Source organism: Pelodiscus sinensis, chromosome 19, assembly GCF_052426305.1.
Source record: "Pelodiscus sinensis isolate ZL-2025 chromosome 19, ASM5242630v1, whole genome shotgun sequence".
In the NCBI taxonomy this organism is placed as follows: Eukaryota; Metazoa; Chordata; order Testudines; family Trionychidae; genus Pelodiscus; species Pelodiscus sinensis.
The window spans coordinates 8,226,734-8,244,603 of NC_143070.1; the positions used below are offsets into that span (position 1 = coordinate 8,226,734).

Sequence of the window (17,870 nt, forward strand, 5' to 3'; positions counted from 1 at the left end):
CTTGGCCATCTCTTGCTGACACCAGCCCAACTTCTGCTCCCTCCTGCCATAAGTCTGAGATCCAAGATAATGACATGAGTCAACAGACTCCTAATTAAACGTCTACGGCTAGTCATCGGGGGCAGACAGAGAATTAGGGGCTTCTACAAAAGAAGGTGTTTAGTGGTGGACAGCGGGGAAGGAGGGTTTCATTGGTATAAATGAAGGAATGGAGGGTAACATGGATGAGAGGGTTAAAACCAGCAGAAAGTTGGGATCTGATGGAGAAACGGGAGATCTCTGTGGGCAGAGAGAAGAGAAAACAGGCACCAGCTGAACACGGATCAGGGGGATTCTGGGTTTGAACTCTTGTGTCTGGTCCCCGCTCTCGTTCCTCTCCCTGACTCTGGGACTGGGATCCTAAGGAGGAATACTGACTCAGCCACACATAAGGAATTAATCCCAGAGGCAGGGGAGCAATTTGTAACCAGGAGATGCTGGGCTGTTCCTTGCCTCTTCCTCCTTCGAGCCTCAACACCTTCACTTTTCCCACCAGGAAAATACTCTATTCTGTTTGTTATATGTTCACCTTCTTATACAGTGACAGAGCAGGGTCACCCACTGATTAAACATTTGCTGTGATTACCTGCATCACATTGGGATCTCCTCCACTCTGAAAGTCAAGACACAGATCATTAAGATTCGCTCTCACAGTAAAGACGGCACTAGACAGAGAAATAAAACAAACAACAGAAAGTCCTTACCCAGCTCTGTGCGAATTTTTCCTAAATAATAAAGAGAAAGAAGATCAGGCTGTAAAATCTTGTGTGAAATTAACAATCCCAGGCCCCCAACCTACTGATCATGGAGGCTTATCCTGTATCCGGTCCCTAGGCATTGTTTTATGTCGATACAGGCCTAGGGACCAGACACAGCATAAGCCACCCTGGTACAAGTCACTTTTCACCCTGGCACAGCTGTGTGAGGGGTGTGAGCTGTGTCAGCTTGATAGGGAAAGGCAGAAAGAGCCCCGAGATCACCCCATGTCCAGTTTTCCAGGCTGGAGTCTGGCAAAAGGTCACAATTCTGACTCACAAAGTGCCAACATGCTGAGGTTGTGGGCACTGACTGTACATGACGCTGACCCCACTGGCCACATCTTTACTTCTCTCCTGAGCTGCCACCAGCCCCTCTCTGACATTCTTTGTACAGAGCCATTCTGCCATGAGCATCAAGTGCACAAACCCCTCCCCCCCTCCTGATCACTGGCTCCATTTGGCCCCACTTAAGACACTAGCACAGTACCGGGTTCCTACTCTATTACTTCGGTAACTAGTTACGCAATTAGCATGGGCAGCATTGCTTAGGGTTGGCAAGTTGTCATTGTCACAGCCGTGTAAAAATCTTCCATAACATAAAACTGGTTCTCCCAGGAGAGGAAAAGAACTTACTGATGGTGTCGAGATGTTTCCCTAAAAGAGAAAACAAACACAATTATTTGGAGACTTTTTCAGCTGATCTAGATTTAAAGGAATCTTTTCATAATGAATCCTCAAGTAATGACCAGGCTGCCCCTCAACCAAGCAGTTGTAGCTCTCCAGCAGCTTGCGGGTTGGTTCCCAGAAGTCAAAAATCAGTGTCACACTCTCCTTTCCATATCTTCTTCTGTTTCTTTTTGCAAAACAGGTTTCTCTCATATTTGGCCCATCTACACAGGGCCAAATGTCGGGAAAAAAACCGAGGGTATGTCTACACTAGAAAGTTAGTTCGAACTAACGGACGTTAGTTCGAACTAACTTTCCTATGCGCTACACTAGCGCTCCGCTAGTTCGAATTTGAATCGAACTAGCGGAGCGCTTAGTTCGAACTAGGTAAACCTCATTTTACGAGGACTAACGCCTAGTTCGAACTAGCTAGTTCGAACTAAGGGCTGTGTAGCCCTTTAGTTCGAACTAGTGGGAGGCTAGCCCTCCCCAGGTTTCCCTGGTGGCCACTCTGGCCAACACCAGGGAAACTCTATGCCCCCCTCCCGGCCCCGGACCCCTTAAAGGGGCACGGGCTGGCTACGGTGCCCGTGCCAGGTGCAAGCCTGCCAGCACCCAGCCAGCAGACCCTGCACCTGGCACGGCACAGAGCCACCCACCCGATGCCCCCCAGCCCACCCCCTCTTGCCGGGACCAGGCTGGCGGCTCCCGGGAGCTTGCCCTGGACCGCAAGAGGCGGGCACCTTCATGGGCTAGTGCGGACATCGTGGATCTCGTCCACGATCTCCGCACTAGGCACAGGAAAGTGGCCGGCTAGGTCAGGAGAGCTGCCAGCCTGGCCACCCAGGACCAGGTGTGCATGAAAATCAAGGGGGTCCACTGAGACCCCCGACCCTGAGCCCTGAGCTTACAATGGCCGTCCTGGGTCAGACCAAAGGTCCATCTAGCCCAGTAGCCTGTCTGCCAACAGCGGCCAACCCTAGGGACCCTGGAGGGGATGGACCGAAGACAATGACCAAGCCATTTGTCTCGTGCCATCCCTCTCCAGCCTTCCACAAACTTTGGGCAGGGACACCACTCCTACCCTCTGGCTAATAGGACTCCATGGACCCAACCTCCATGACTTGATCTCACTTCCCTTTAAACTCTGTTCTAGTTGTAGCCTTCACAGCCTCCTGCAGCAAGGAGTTCCACAGGTTAACTATTTGCTTTGTCAAGAACAACTTTCTGTTACTAGTTTGAAGCCTGCTACCCATTCCTTTCCTTTGGTGTCCTCTAGTCCTTCTTTATGGGAACTCATGAAGAACTTTTCTGAATGCACCCTCTCCACCCAACCCCTGCTTTTAGAGACCTCTATCCTGTCCCCCCTCCGTCTCCTCTTTTCTAAGCTGAACAGTCCCAGTCTCTGTAGCCTCTCTTCATCTGGGACCTGTTCCCAACCCCTGATCATGTTAGTTGCCCTCCCCTCTCCCAGCCTTTCTCTTCCCCTCTCCCACCTCCTTTTCCCAGTCTCCCCCAGTTTTTTTCAATAAAGACAGAGTCAATGTTGGAAGAAACGTTATCTTTATTTTGTACATCAATAAGAAGGGGGGCTAGGGAAGGGCAAGTGGAAGAAGGTGAGGGAGGAATGGGGTACGAGCCCCCGATGGGGAGGACTGGGCTGGCTCTGCGGGCTTCTGGGGGTGGAAGCTCTCCTGCAGCCCCCCAATTACTCCCTCTCCCCAGATGGCAGCCTGCGGCAAGTGCAGCCGGGCTGATGGCCGAGTGGTGTGATGTGCCCAGTGTGGGCACTCAGGGCACTCCAAGCCAGAACTTCTTTGCAAGCGGGGCACCCCTTAGAACTGTGTGTCCGGGGTGGGGGTCGGGACCCTTTAAGCGCAGTCCTCGGCTAGCCTGAGACAGTATCTCCATGCTCTAAGTCCTCCTTTTATGCCCTGCCGGCACTGCTTCCGGCCATCATTAAGCCCTGTTCAGAGTCCACTCAATGTGGACTTACTAGTTCGAACTAGCAAAACGCTAGTTCGAACTAGTTTTTAGTTCTAGATGTGTTAGTTCGAACTAGCTTAGTTCGAATTAACTAATTCGAACTAAGTTAGTTCGAACTAGCGCTGTAGTGTAGACGTACCCCTTCTTTTGCAAGACTCCTTATTCCTCATAAAATGAGGTTTGCAGGGTCTTGTGAAAGAAGGGGTTTTTCCAACATTTGCCTTCCGTAAATGGGCCAAATATCAGAAAAACCTCTTCCTCAAAAGGAAACGGAAGAAGATATGGAAATCACACTCTCATTTGCATATCTTCTTTTGGAAAAAATGGCAATGTAGCCATAGCTTCAGTGTGGACTCACTGGGCAGAGCTCTTGGTATGAAACAGGAGGGCTGGAACCCAGAGGCCCAGCTGAGGCAGTGCTGAGGCTGAGGGACCTACTCTGAAGGAAAAGCGACACCCCTCTGGGATCTAGTTAAATAGCTTCCTGCAAAACTCAGCTGGGACTTAGCACCGAGCCAATGGATCCATGACACTAGAGAATCTCAAAACTTGGTGTCTCGAGAATTGACGCCAAGCCCAAGACGAAGAGCAAACGCCTCCGTTCCTTATTCAGCTTCCTCTTCCTGAAGCTTCTCAGAACCCAAAATGCAGCCTGTTTGCCCAAGCCTGGACATTCGCTCACATGTGAGGCTGAATACTGAAGCCACCTGACAGAGCTCTCACACCAGCAGGACTAAGCCTTCCATTCATGCTGCAGTAATCTGAACACGCTGGAACTGAACATCAGAAACTTCCCAGGGCAGGTATCTCTGTGGAGCCTGGGGGAGTCCAACTCCAAAGCACATTGAATGTCTGTGGGAACTCAAATTGAGGCCTGGTCTGCACTGGGGGTTTGGGTTGGACTGAGCCCCATGACATTGATTTTCCACTTGAAATTAAAGGGGCTGAGCCAGTCAGATCAAAAAGCAAAGGAGGCAAAGGGATGGTCTGGAGCACCCCTGACATGATGCTGCTTCTGTGAGCAGTGGCATGGGATCCTTAGGGGGACCAACCAGCTTCCCCAGCAAGCCCCTGGATTCCTCCCAAGACACTTGGGCAGCAGCTTGGAGCACAGCGAGGGAGAGGAGGGGGAGAATGGTCAGCAAGCGAATGAGTCACTGCAAGCCAAGAACTTGTTCTAACGTTAGAAGCAATCGCCTCCTCCCAGGATGTGTCACTGCTAGGATGCGCCCCTTGAACTGAGATGACTTTCCCAGGTAGAATATCTAATCTATTTTTAAGGAGAAAATCCCATTCTGGTTACTTTGTATTTCCCCCCTTTGAGCTTTACCTCTTACTCTGAATAGAAACCAAGCCAGGCAGATGAACGACAACAAAATCATCAAGGTCACGCTCCAGCCCACCATCCAGGGAGAGGCTCTTGGGAAAAAGGAGTCTGAAACACAAAGCCCCACTAGCTTGGGAATGGTAGCGACAAGCAGCCTTCTAGAGAAATGCTTCACCTTAGATTCGGTGTGAAATACATGTGAGAAAAGTTGTTCCCTGCAATATAAAAACTGGCAGAAACCAACTTCAAAACCAGATTCTGCTCATCCACTTTTGATCATGTTGAAAAAGGTATTAAACATGATCACTGAGCTACCAGTTCTAGCGCCTCTCTGCCCCACTCCTCTATTGCCCTCTCTCTCTCTCTCTCTCTCTCTTCACGTCACCTTTATGAAAGTTGCTTGGTGCTTCCCCTGGCAGGGCCTTCTTTTCATTTGCTCACTAATTTGCCAAACGCAGTCCATCTGGGCAGAAGGGTCCCTGTGGGGTGTCTGTTTCAGACTGAGCATTTTGGAAAAGTGCCAGTCAGAATGGGCCAACTCTGGCTGAGCCAGGGATGAGGGAGTAACATGTTGGTAGGGTGCAAGGGAAGGCTCATGGCTGGGGCAAGGGGTTGGGGTGCAGGCTCTTACCTGAGGCAGCTTCTTTTTGGCAGGTGGCTCAGTGCAGACCACACTGCTCTGTGTTTGCCTGTGGGCACCACCTCTTGTAGCTCCCATTGGCCAAGATTCCTGGCCAATGGGAGCTGCGGGAGCAGATCCTGCAGGCAAGGGCAGTGCAGGGACGGAGCTTCCCTCAGCACATGCAGCAACATGGCTTCAGCCCAGTGGAGGGGAGGGCAGCTGGCAGAGCTACATGTCCCCCCATGCCCCACCAGTCAGGGCCAGATAACACACAGAGGCTTTAGAGGCTGCAGCCCAGAGCCCCAGACCCACAAAAAACCCTGCACTTTAGTTGGGCTGGAGATCTCTGGAAAGCCCCTCCCCTCCTCTCAGCTCTCCCTGCTCTCTGGTGTCCCTGTAGGTCACTTTAATGTGTTAACATATTTGGATTTCCTGTAAATGTAATGGTAACCCTCAATTGTCTGGGTTCAAGATGCTTGTTTCTGGGATAACTACAAAATCCCTGGAGTGCATTTTATCCAACATTGTACCCGCACCTTCTCTTCATCTGAAATATAGTTGTTGTGAGGGGATATTCACACTAAGACTTTTGTTTGATTTAGCAACCTCATTTTTAATTCTTGCCGGTATGACAGAAAGTGGTTTTGGTAGTAACTGACCTGATATGTAGAAAGTCACCGATTCCCTTTCTTTGTCCAGGAGTGTGTTCCTCATAGAACAGGACAAATTCTTGTTTGAATTTTCCGTTACAACGATAGAATTTTTTATTTGAAAGAAACCACCTTCCTCTTCAGACTTTGTTTCAGTCGATGTAGATAAAGGCTGCCCTTTGGGATCTCTCCACAGCACCTGGGGCTGTGGGTACCATCCAGCCGATTGACACACCACTCGGATCCCTCCGTCCTGGTGACCCTCAACAGAGATGCGAGGTGCGGAGCCTAAAGCTGAAATGAATCAGTGATAAACGAAATGAGCCTACAGCCGAGTGATCCAATAACATCATTGAATGCTCTTTATTGCTGATGTTCACAGAAAGAGGAAACTTGACTTAATGAAACTGTCATGGCCCAGAGGCTGTGTTGTACGAAAAGACCTTGGTGGCCACGTCTGAGAAATGCTGCACTGAACTAAATTTTTTAGGCTGCTTTAAATGCACTTTAGCTGTGGATAGCTACATCTAACGGTCTATACTGCAGCCTTCTACCGCAAACGCTTATGCAAATGAAGCACAGAGTAGAATCACAGCACTTCATTTGCGTAATTAATTAGCAAGAGGCTTTTAAGCAAAAAGTTGCTGTGTAGACGGCTCCTTTTTGCACAAAATACTCCTCTTGCGCAAGAGCTGTTTTTCCTGAAAAAATGAGGAAGAATGGCTCTTGTGCAAGAGGGGGATTTTGTGCAAAAAGGAGCCATCTACATAGCTCCTTTTTGCACAAAAACATCTTGCACAAAAACAGCCTCTAATTATGCAAATGAAGTGTGGCAATATGCTAATCTGCGCTTTATTTGTATAAGCTTGTTCAGAAGAAGTCTGCAGTATAGACATAACCAAGATGTTCTCTCTTCACTTCTGTCCTAAACCAGGCCAACAGCAAATTGACTGATACCTGCACTGAAGAGAACCGTGCTGGGAACAAAGTCACCTAGACCTGGCAGAAGCCTGCTGTGGATTGTCAGAGTGTGTTCAGATCATGTTTTATAGCAGAGTCAGTAGTGCGCAGGTATGAACAGCTGCAGAATGATCCCGTTTATGGAAAAGAAAAGATAAAGTAACAAAGAAGCGAGAAGAGGCCTGTTTGAAGTCACGCTGGCCCTGTGCTGGCAGGGGAGGGGAGCTGACATGGATGTGGGAGGCTAAAGCATACGTATAAATAACAAAACGGTGTAAAGCAGTTTGTATAGTAAAGGGAGGTTGAAGCTGTGTTGTCCACTATTGGAGGCGACGGTGATGAAATCACTCAGGCTGTGTCTACACTGCACCCCTTTTCCGGAAAAGGGATGCAGATTAGACACTTTGGAATAGCAAAATCCGCAGGGGATTTAAATATCCCCCGCGGTATTTGCATTAACATGGCTGCCGCTTTTTTCCGGCTTGGGGATAAGCCGGAGAAAAGCGGCAGTCTAGACATGATTCTCTGGAAAATAAACCCTTTTCCGGAGGATCTTTTATTCCTACTTTCAAGCCGGAAAAAAGCGGCAGCCATGTTAATGCAAATACTGCGGGGGATATTTAAATCCCCCACGGATTTTGCTATTCCAAAGTGTCTAATCTGCATCCCTTTTCCGGAAAAGGGGCGCAGTGTAGACACAGCCCCTATGTTGTAAGTGTTTCTTCACTACTTGCTGAGTGTTTTGCCTTAAGAGTCGTTAGATCCAGCTGCTGCTAAATGCATCTCAATCCAACAGCACAGGCCCACATGCAGGGGTGTGTGAACACACACCATCATGGTCCTTCATAGTTCACCAGGGGGCTGGTTCTGGATGAGTTAGGGAAGGCAGGGGCAGGAAATTGCCCAAGTCTCCTTCCCCCATGTTCCAGCCTGCCAGGGGAAAGCTGGGAGGTGCATTGTCCCAGTCTCCCGCCCCTGTGCTCCAGCTGTCCAGGAAAGGCTGTCCAGGAAAGACCCAGAATGAGGCTGGGGGCAGGGCTGGGCCACTGGAGTGGACCGGCCTGGACCACAGGGGTGAGGCGGGGAAGCCACCAGCCCCTCCAACAGCTTGCAACCTCCCCCCTCCCCTGAAATTCCTATGTACAGCCCTGCAACATGAACTGAGTAACTGAAAATGTCTTAGTGTGACCAAATACAGTGAAGGGTGATGATAACTTAGACAATTCCTGTCTCTCTTTCTCTCTGGCCCAAGGGCTGTTCTAGTGTTTATCAATATGTAAAGTCACTGGGCCAGAGAGAGAGCATAGCACAAGGCAGGGCCAGATTATCCATTCAGCACAAGAGGCCTAGTGCCTATGGCCTGCAAAAAAGTTTAGGGCCTACAAAAAATTAGACCCTAAAAAAATGAATACTAGACTTGAAAATAAGAATAGAAAACTGCTAATTCAGATTTAATAATTTGCTTTCTTTAGTCAACAAACAACATATGGGTTTAACATACAATTATCTCTTAAGCATACAGGCAATCAGGCATTTCTCCCTTAGGATGCGTCTACACAATACTCTTAGCTCAAAACAAGCTATGCAATTTGCACTACACAAATTGTGTAGTTTATTTTGAAATAGCTTATATTTTCAGTATTTTTTGCTCCAATTCCCATTTTGAAAAAAATTGAAATCTCTCCTTTTTTTTCAGTGCCAAATTTCAAAATAACTCACTTTTCTGGAACGTCCCTTAACCCTCATGGAACAAGGGTTTCTGGGATGTCAGAATAAGCCACCTGTTATTTCAAAATCTATTTCAAAATAACAGGCTGCTTCAACAGATGTGGAATAGCTACGAAATAGCTCCGCAGTGCAGACATACTATTCGATATTTATACAGAATCTAATTTAAAGACCTATGATTATGAGCGTGCCAAGGGCCTACAGAAACCTTAATCCATCCCTGGTGCAGTAGATCAGGTGCACCCATGGGAAGTGGGAAAACTCATGTCCAGTCCTGCTTTTTTGGTGGTGATTTTATTACTTGGCAGATTAGATAAATAATCAAAGATTAATTAGAACAGGGAGACTAGCCCTTGGGTATCCCACCTCTGGTGCTGTAACCACAGGACTATAGAGTCTCCTTTTCTCCCTCTGTCTCTCATAACAAATATTTAATTACTGACAATCTTGAAGATACCAGGGGCACCTAAATTTTGGACTGAGGTTTGGAGTTAGGTGCCTAACCACTTTTGTGGTTTTGGGACGAAGAACCATCTAAGAAGAGACGACAGACCCATGTTACTGACCTGCGACCTCCAATTCCAGTACAGATTCTTCATGAAAGTCACCGTCCTGAACAGAACAACGGTACAGTCCTTTGTCAGAGTGCCTCACATTGATAATTCTCAAGTCAACAATCCCTTCTGTGATGCCGGCTTTCAAAAGCTTCGTCCTGCCACGGTACTCAGGCATCTGCTGCACATATTCATCCTGCCCATGCCGGTACAGGTGCACAAAGGGAGTGATCTCAGAGCGGAACCATCTCACCTCCATGTGCTCTGCGCTGATGCTGGGTGACAGGCGACAGGGTAATGCGATGTCCCCACCCAGAGTGGCCGTGACAGGGTGACCAGGTCCAACCACAGTGAACTGGGCTGGGAAATGCACCAGAGCCCGGAAAAGATAAAACAAATAAACAAAAGGGGAATTGAATATAAAGTGAATCAGTTAGTCACACGAGGTTCTAATTTGCATATTTCCCCTGTGTTGCTTGGGCCCTTAAGGAGGGGACCAAGTCTGGAGGCTAGAGGTGTGGGGGGGTGCACGCTCCCCAGCCAGAGTGAGGGATGCAGTAAACTGGGCACTTTCCCCTCACTTCCTGACAAAGAAGAACAACCAGCAAAGTCCCTGTATAAATCTGGGGCAGGGGAGGGAGCTTCAGTCCCCTCTGCCCCCACTTTAGGCAGGGCCGGCTCTAGGTTTTTTGCCACCCCAAGCAAAAAAATCCCCCTCCCCTTGGCCCACTGCTGCAGGACAGGCACTGAGGAGGAAAGCGCCCCTTTCACCTTGTGCCTCTTTGACTCCCACCATGTCCTCCAGCCAAACCCAGCCTACGTCCTGTCTCCCCTCCACACACATCCCTGTCCACACACATCCCGACTCCCCCCTCCCCACGCACTCACCAAACCTAGGCAGTTTCCACTTTCTCTCCCCTTGCAGGCAAATCCGGCCCCTCAGTGACCAGATCCAGTCCGCCCCCCCCTTTTCTCCCCCACCTAATCCACCCTGCGCCTTCTCTTCCCTCCCAGCCAAACCCAATTTCCTCCCCGCGACAGGACCCAGTCCTCTTCCTTCTCCCACCAGCCGGGAAACGTAACGGGCAAGGCCGGGGTTCGGAGAGCAGCTCCTGGAGCGAGGCAGCAACACCTCTCTCCCTCCCCCCCCCCCAAATCTCTGAGCCGGGGCAGGCGAGGCCTCCTCCAGTGGCTGCTCGCCGCCAGCCCAACCAAATGGGGCTGCAAAGTAGCTCTCCCCTCCACCCTGCCTAGGTGCCTCTGCTTGAATCATCCTGCCTGGGCAGGGCCTGCCTTCTGCCTGGCTCCACCAAGGCAGCAACTCTCCCCTCCCTCCACGCCCAGGACTGAGGCACTGACCCTTCTCCCCTGGCGGCCGCGTAGTGCTAGCGCGTGCTACCCCTGCAGGCCGCCGGCTCCGCCGCCTCGCCCATTGCTTTGGGCGGCCACAGGCAGGCCCGCGTCGGGCGGTGAGGCTGGCCTGAAATGCCAGAGTTTAAAGAGAAGTGAGATCAAGTCATGGAGGTTGGGTCCATGGAGTGCTATTAGCCAGGGGGTAGGAGTGGTGTCCCTGCCCAAGGTTTGTGGAAGGCTGGAGAGGGATGGCACGAGACAAATGGCTTGGTCACTGTCTTCGGTCCATCCCCTCCAGGGTCCCTAGGGTTGGCCGCTGTCGGCAGACAGGCTACTGGGCTAGATGGACCTTTGGTCTGACCCAGGACGGCCATTGTAAGCCCAGGGCTCAGCGTCAGGGGTCTCAGTGGACCACCTTGATTTTCAGGCACACCTGCTCCTGGGTGGCCAGGCTGGCAGCTCTCCTGCCCTAGACGGCCACTTTCCTGTGCCTAGTGCGGAGGTCGTGGATGAGGTCCACGATGTCCGCACTAGACCAGGTGGGTGCTCGCCTCTTGCGGTCCCAGGCAAGCTCCCGGGAGCCGCCAGCCTGGTCCCGGGAAGAGGGGGAGGGCTGGGGGGCATTGGGTGGCTGGCTCGAGCCGTGCCAGGTGCAGGGTCTACTAGCTGGGTGCTGGCAGGCTTGCACCTGGCATGGGGACCGTAGCTAGCCCATGCCTCTTTAAGGGGTCCGGGGCCGGGAGGAGGGCAATAGAGTTTCCCTGGTGTAGGCCAGAGTGGCCACCAGGGAAACCTGGGGAGGGCTAGCCTCCCACTAGTTCGAATTAAGGGGCTACACACCCCTTAATTTGAACTAGTAAGTTCGAACTAGGCTTAGTCCTCGTAGAATGAGGTTTACCTAGTTCGAACTAAGCGCTCCGCTAGTTCGAATTAAGTTCGAACTAGCGGAGCGCTAGTGTAGTGCCTATCAAAGTTAATTCAAACTAACATCCGTTAGTTCAAATTAACTTTTTAGTGTAGACATACCCAGCTCATAACAGTGATTATTTGTTTGGACTGGAGCTGATACACTGAGCAGTTGGTGCTGTTTTTTGTTCCGGTTTGTGTCAAATAGTGACTCAGGGAGATTGAATAGCTCAAAGCAAATAAATCAGTCAATCCTGTAAGAAGCAGAAGCAGCCACAGACTTTCCTACCTGATTCCATCTTGTGCACGTAACACGTGAGGAAGAAAACAATGAAATGAGGTAGGGAGGATCTCGCTCTGGAGCTGTGGCAGATGGAGAGAATTTTCATCACACCCTGAGACGATCCCGATGATGGGAGAGGAGAGAGAAAACAACAACAAAAAGTAGCAGGTTGAATGTAACATTCACAGTGATTTCAGACAACCTGGGCTCAGAGAACACAGACAGTTCTGAGCGGGATACATTCCTGGCCACGCAGAAGAAGGCCTGACATGCAACTTCAGTTCATTTCTCTGCTTCTGAGTGACACAGTCAGGGTATGTCTACACTAGCCCCCTAGTTTGAACTAGGGTGGCTAATGTAGGCATTCGAAGTTGCAAATCAAGCCCGGGATTTAAAAATCCTGGGCTTGATTTGCATCTTCCCATCTGGCCGCCATTTTAAAATCTCCTTAGTTCGAACGAACTGCCCACGGCTACACACGGCAGTTTAAAGTTAATCCGAACTAAGTCCTTAGTTTGGATTAACTGTCACACCTCATTCCACGAACTAGGGGGCTAGTGTAGACATATCCTCACTTTTTTTGCTGCATCCAATCAGCTGCAGCATTTCACAGAGTACTCTTCACACCAAGGGGCAGAACCCCCTTCGTTTTAGGAAAACCCATAAAACCGGACAGACGCGGGCACCTAGTGACTGGTGAGCAGAGCCATCCATTTTCATCCAGTCTGCATCTGATGCCTGCTACACATCCCTTCTACCAGGCCACCAGCCCACCTCACCTTCTCAACTCTGTATATTGTCCTTGTGGGGGCTAACATGTGGATACCCCAAATGGCTATTCTCCCAGACAAAAAGAAAAATAATAATTCACTGAAAAGCCCCTCAATAGCAGAGATAAAGTTGATGTGTGGACTTCAGTGTCAGGACAGGTGTGGCAGTTGGAACACTTGGCATATCTGTTCTGTAAATAAAGACGTTGACACCAACAATCGATCTGCTCTATACTGCCTATTTCCTCATGGAATCAATCATTGTGTGCTGCCCAGAGCGGGCCATGTGATGCCCAATATAAATGCCAACAAGGCCTAAATGAAGAGTGAAAAACTTCTCAAAGGAGAGTAAGGTGAGATGTGGAGTTTCCCAGAGAGGACGAGCAGATGACCGGGGACTGGAAGGTCTGATCTGATAACACAGTAACTGGTTAAAAACGTGTTATAAGGATTTTTTGACAAAAATGAGTTTTAGAAAAGCATTGCCATTCATTTTCTTATGAGTTGAATGTTTCTGTTTTTTCTTGATCATTTCAGTGAGAAAAGAGACATTTCTCATTGATTCAAAATGGGAATCCTAACCAAGTAAATTGAAAATATTTTATTAACTCCCTTTCTTATTCTTGCTAGGAACATCCTTCCCCTCCCAAAAATTGAAATAAATAGATTTTAGATTTATTTCCATAATATTTGATTAAAATAGAAAAGTCTATAAAATATTTAAAACAAAAATAATTTAAAATTTCTATTTTAGAACATGAATTCCATTTGTTGACTAGCTTGAGCCTGACAGATTTTCCCCGGTATCTCCCATCCAATGGTTGCTCACACAGTAGAAGATACTTGTAGATCAGGATATAAAATGCCTTTTTTTAAAATTACTTATATCCAACAGTACAACTGAACTGAGATCTGCTTTAGGCACGTGCTTGGCTCCCTCTTGTATCAATAGGGGAACAGGATGAATCTTCTGTTTGGACCTATTGTGGAAATAATTGTTTCTCCCCCCCCCTTAAAAGTATCAGAAACAAAGGATTGGAACGTGAACAGGCAGAAGGGCAGCCTGACCGCAGCTGGGTGTGGCACCGTATGTCTCTGACAGTATTTTAAATATAGGAAGTTATTTTGTGACAAATTTTCCTCAGACACAACTGAGAACAGGATCAGGCCCAGTGGCCTAGAATGAAACACAACCTCCATGGGAGGGGTGGACGAATCAATTTTTGGCTTGGGAAGGCAGGCCCCTTCCACCCAAGGACCTGCCTTTTCACACCACATGGCCACTGGCTCCAACCCTGCACCTTCCATTATTGCTACTGGCACTGTCCAAGGTTAGCAGTAACCCCCCCCCCCACCTCAATGCTGGGCAGATGTGTGGCCCCATCACTCCCCAACACACGCACTGAGAGCACCAAGCAACCCCTGTCTTTCCATGATCCCTACAGCTCCAGCCCCGGGAGCAGCTGGGCAGCCATGTTGCCCCAGCACGGCTCTGATGGAATAGCCAGGCAGCAATGTGGCCTTCCCCCCTGGTATTTTGGGGAAGGTGACGCCTCCCCTTGCCTTTATCACCCAGTGCCCATGAAAGCCACAAGAGAAACAAACGACTAATTCCGCCTGAGGCCCAACTCTTGATTAACATGGCTAGGAAAGCGATCTGAACCGCACCGGTGTATAAATCATTTTCAATGTACCCATAGTGTAGGGGTTACAGAAAGCGTAAAACAAATCTCATGGGATTATTGAACCTTTGGTTAGTAGCAATCTGGTGAAGCAACACACAGTGTAAGTGAGGGGACAGAAGGGGCTTTGTGAAGCAAAATTAACCCACCTGATTGATCCTTCTGAGAACTGTCCCAGTCTTCGGGGTGTGAATAAACTTCACTGGTTCTGCTGCAATAATTGACACTCCAAGTCATTATTTCAGTGCATCCCACTGCACAGCCAAGCCCCTGGCTACAGAACAGCTGCAGAGTTCTCTGATCTCATGGCTTTTCCTCGCCCTTTTAACACGACATTTCTATCCCTTCCAAAGGGATTTCTGTGCCTACCACCTGCAGCCCAGGCAGAAGGAAAGCAAAAGTGCAGTCCTACAGGCAGGCAAAGGGACAGTTATATCACTCTGTGTCATGGGAAGAGGTTGGAGGCGTCTCTTAAAGACACAGCCACAGCCCTGCTGGGCTGAAGGCTTCAGGCCAGGCCCACAAGCTCTGGCCTTCATACCCAGTAATAATGGGGAAGAGATTTTTCTGCCGTCTGTTCTGTGGGGGACAAGGGGAGGCTTTGAGCGTGCCCTGTGGCCGGCAGAGACCTACGTGGCCTGTTCTGCTTCGGATCCAAGCCATAGCGCTGGGACTGTCAGCCAGCAGGGACTCCACAGCTCCTAGCGACTGACCCTGGAGCTCCAACCCACAGCGGGGTGGGGTGGGAGGATCCAAGCTCCCAGCTGCTGTGGTAGGGAAGTCCCACAGGCAGCTCCCAGCCACCAGGAGTGGCAGGGGACCCCAGAGCCCTCACTCCCCATTTTGTTTGGTTGTTAGTGAAAGTCGCCGACAGGTCACCAGCTTCCCGGGGTTCCGTTCGCTTTTCTCACGGCCCGTGGCCTGTCTGCGACTGTCTCTCAAAATAAGTTGTGACAAAATCTGAGCCTTGATAATGAGACCCTTGGGTGTGTGAGCAGGGGAGTTGGCCTTGCTGAGATTAGTACTAGGATACTGGGTACAGGGACTTTGCGAGGTCAGACCTTTGCCGGTCAGTATTTTCAGCGCCATCCTTAGGATTTATGGTGCCCTACGTGAGATTATTAAACTGGTGCCCCTATGACTGACTTGCTCTTCACCCTTCCCCCTCCCCTTCCCCTTCCCAGAAACCCCAGTAGCCAATCCCTTCCCTCAGACTGTGTTGCAGGCAGTGCATTCGGCTTTCTAGGACCCAGCCCTGCTGTTACATGCTTTATTGATTCCTGTCAGAGGCATGCACAGCACATTTCATTAGGGGGTGCATCCAAATAATTTTTTAATGTACTCTTTGACCCCCCCCATTAGTCACAACCCTGACCCCCATTAGCCAGGCCTCTGGAGGCAACACTCTCAGGGCAAGATGGACACATGACCAAAAGTAAAAGGTGTCATGTGACACCCCCCCCCCCCAAGGACTTTTCCCACCATACTCCTACCAATAGGGATTAGTTTGGCCCTCATCAAATCCCCGTCATGCAACTATCCTGCAATTGCATTAACCCAATGGCTGTGTCTACATTGGCACCCTTTTCCGGAAAAGGGTGCCAATGTAGACACAGCCAAATGTGTGTGACATTAACTCAGGGGGCAGAGAGGCCGGGGGAAGTGTTCCATCTCAGGTTGTGTCTACATTGGTGCGATCTTGCACCAAAACTTGCTGCCTGTCTACACTGGCTGCGAGTTCTTGCGCAAGAACACTGACGTTCTAATGTATGAAATCAGGGCGTCTTGTGCAAGAACTATGATGCTCCCGCTCAGGAATAAGCCCTCTTGTGCAACTGTTCTTGTGCAAGAGGCTAGTGTAGACATGCAACATGAATTTCTTGTGCAAGAAAGCCCTATGGTTAAAATGGCCATCAGAGCTTTCTTGCGCAAGAGAGCGTCTACACTGGCACGGATGCTTTTGCACAAAAGCAAATCACTTGCGCAAAGGCACATGCCAGTGTAGATGCTCTTTTCTGGAAGAGTTTTTGCACAAGAACTCTTCTGCAAAAGAGTTCTTGCGCAAAATCATGCCAGTGTAGACGCAGCCTAAGAGTTTCCTCCCATGTGCAAAATGAATTGTGTTGTGCACCAGTACTGAGTTCATGTGGCTTATTTGCATGTGCCACTGTGGCACCCAAGTTATTAATAAATATCTTTAAAACCTCTACCTTTCCCCTCTGCTGCCATGTCTCCTCCCTTTGCTCCATCAGCTCCCCTAATCTTGCTGCCCTCAACTTCCCACCTTCCTCTGCTGTCCTGACTCCTGGCCTTCTCACTGTCCTCAGCCTTCCTGAGACCTGCCCCCTTCCACCAGCCCTTCACTCCCCCCTGTGCCCACTCCTCCAGTAGCCCCACTCTGATCATGTGAGCTACCCCTCCTCATCCCCTCTTCTAACACCTTCCTCTACACACCTGCCCTGCCTCTCTCCTCTGGTGCTGGTCTCTCCCCTGCAGGTGTCTGCCCTTCTGCTGCACCCCCAGAATCCCCTGGCATCTGCACCTTCTCTTACCCCTGGACTCTCCTGGTGCCTCCTCCTTCCCTTACTGCCCCTACCCCCTTTTTCTCTGATGCCCACCCTCTCACCACTCTCTCCCCATTCCCCTCCTGCCCCTCTGTGCCCTCACATATGACGTGCTCCATCCCCACCTTTCTCATGCCCACCCCTTCTTTTAAGCCTTCTTCCCTCCCGCTCTTTCCCCCAATGCCCTTCCCCTCTCCTCTCCTCTCCCACCATCACCCTGTCCCCCCTCCCACTGACACCTCCCCCTCCTGCCTTTTTCCTCATTGTCTCCACTTGCCCCCCCCACATTAGTCTCTCCTGCACCCCTGCCCCTTGGTGCCTTCCCCTTTCTTCTCCTGACCTGCCCCCTTTCCCCCCGTCCCATCAGCACAAGCCCCTTCCTCTCTCCCCTCCCCCATCCCCCTTGCCTCCCCTACCCTCTGCCTTCCCATTTGCAGGGCTGGAGTCTGCTGCAATTGGGTCCCAGAAGTCCCTGCAGCCCGGGCTCCAAACCATGTGCCAGTACCGGAGCCGGAGCTGGGCCACTTGGTGCTCACAGCCCCGGCCCATCACAACACGGCCATTCCCGCCCTAGTGAGGATCTGCTCCCCCGCGCCTCGCTTGGTGCATCTCTTTCCGAGGCACGGCTTGGCCATTTTTAAAAATGGCACCGCAATGCCAAGCCGTGCGTGACCTTGCCCCCTCTGGCTCGCTGCATGTGACCCCACCCCTGGCGCAGCCCTGGCTCCTCCCAACGCTGCTACCCGGGCTGACAGCTTCCCTTCTCCAGCTGAGGTCAGCTTGCCAGCCTCCTCACCGGAGTCCCTCAGCTCAGTGGGGTCTTCTGGCAGGGCCGTAAGAGCCAGCAGCGCCCCTACTGGCTCCGGTGCAGAGCGCACATGTATGCTTCCCCTCCATGCCGGGCCGGCAGAGTGGTGCCCTAGAAAGTGTGGTGCCCTATGCGACTGCGTACTCTGCATATGCCTAAGGACGGCCCTGGGTGGTTTTCTCCATACAGATGGGCAAAGTGAGGAAGAAGCTGC

General features: G+C 50.4%; 1 protein-coding gene across 3 annotated transcripts in view; it reads right to left on the reverse strand.

The window, feature by feature from the left end:
* Nucleotides 1-11,977, reverse strand: part of LOC102460034 (zinc finger protein RFP-like) — an 84,322-nt gene extending 72,345 nt beyond the window's left edge. Inside the window, exons 1-7 of one of the 3 annotated variants that reach the window (XM_089770839.1) lie at nt 11,839-11,977; nt 9,303-9,650; nt 6,058-6,342; nt 4,780-4,884; nt 1,431-1,451; nt 744-764; nt 626-652 (exon numbers count right to left, since the gene is read on the reverse strand). In XM_089770839.1, the coding sequence (XP_089626965.1) occupies nt 626-652; nt 744-764; nt 1,431-1,451; nt 4,780-4,884; nt 6,058-6,342; nt 9,303-9,650; nt 11,839-11,938 (907 nt within the window). In that variant the 5' untranslated portion in view covers nt 11,939-11,977. The remainder of the gene's footprint in view (nt 1-625; nt 653-743; nt 765-1,430; nt 1,452-4,779; nt 4,885-6,057; nt 6,343-9,302; nt 9,651-11,838) is intronic. The other 2 variants (XM_089770838.1, XM_089770837.1) reach the window with 2 other exon arrangements.
* Nucleotides 11,978-17,870: the final 5,893 nt, after the last annotated feature.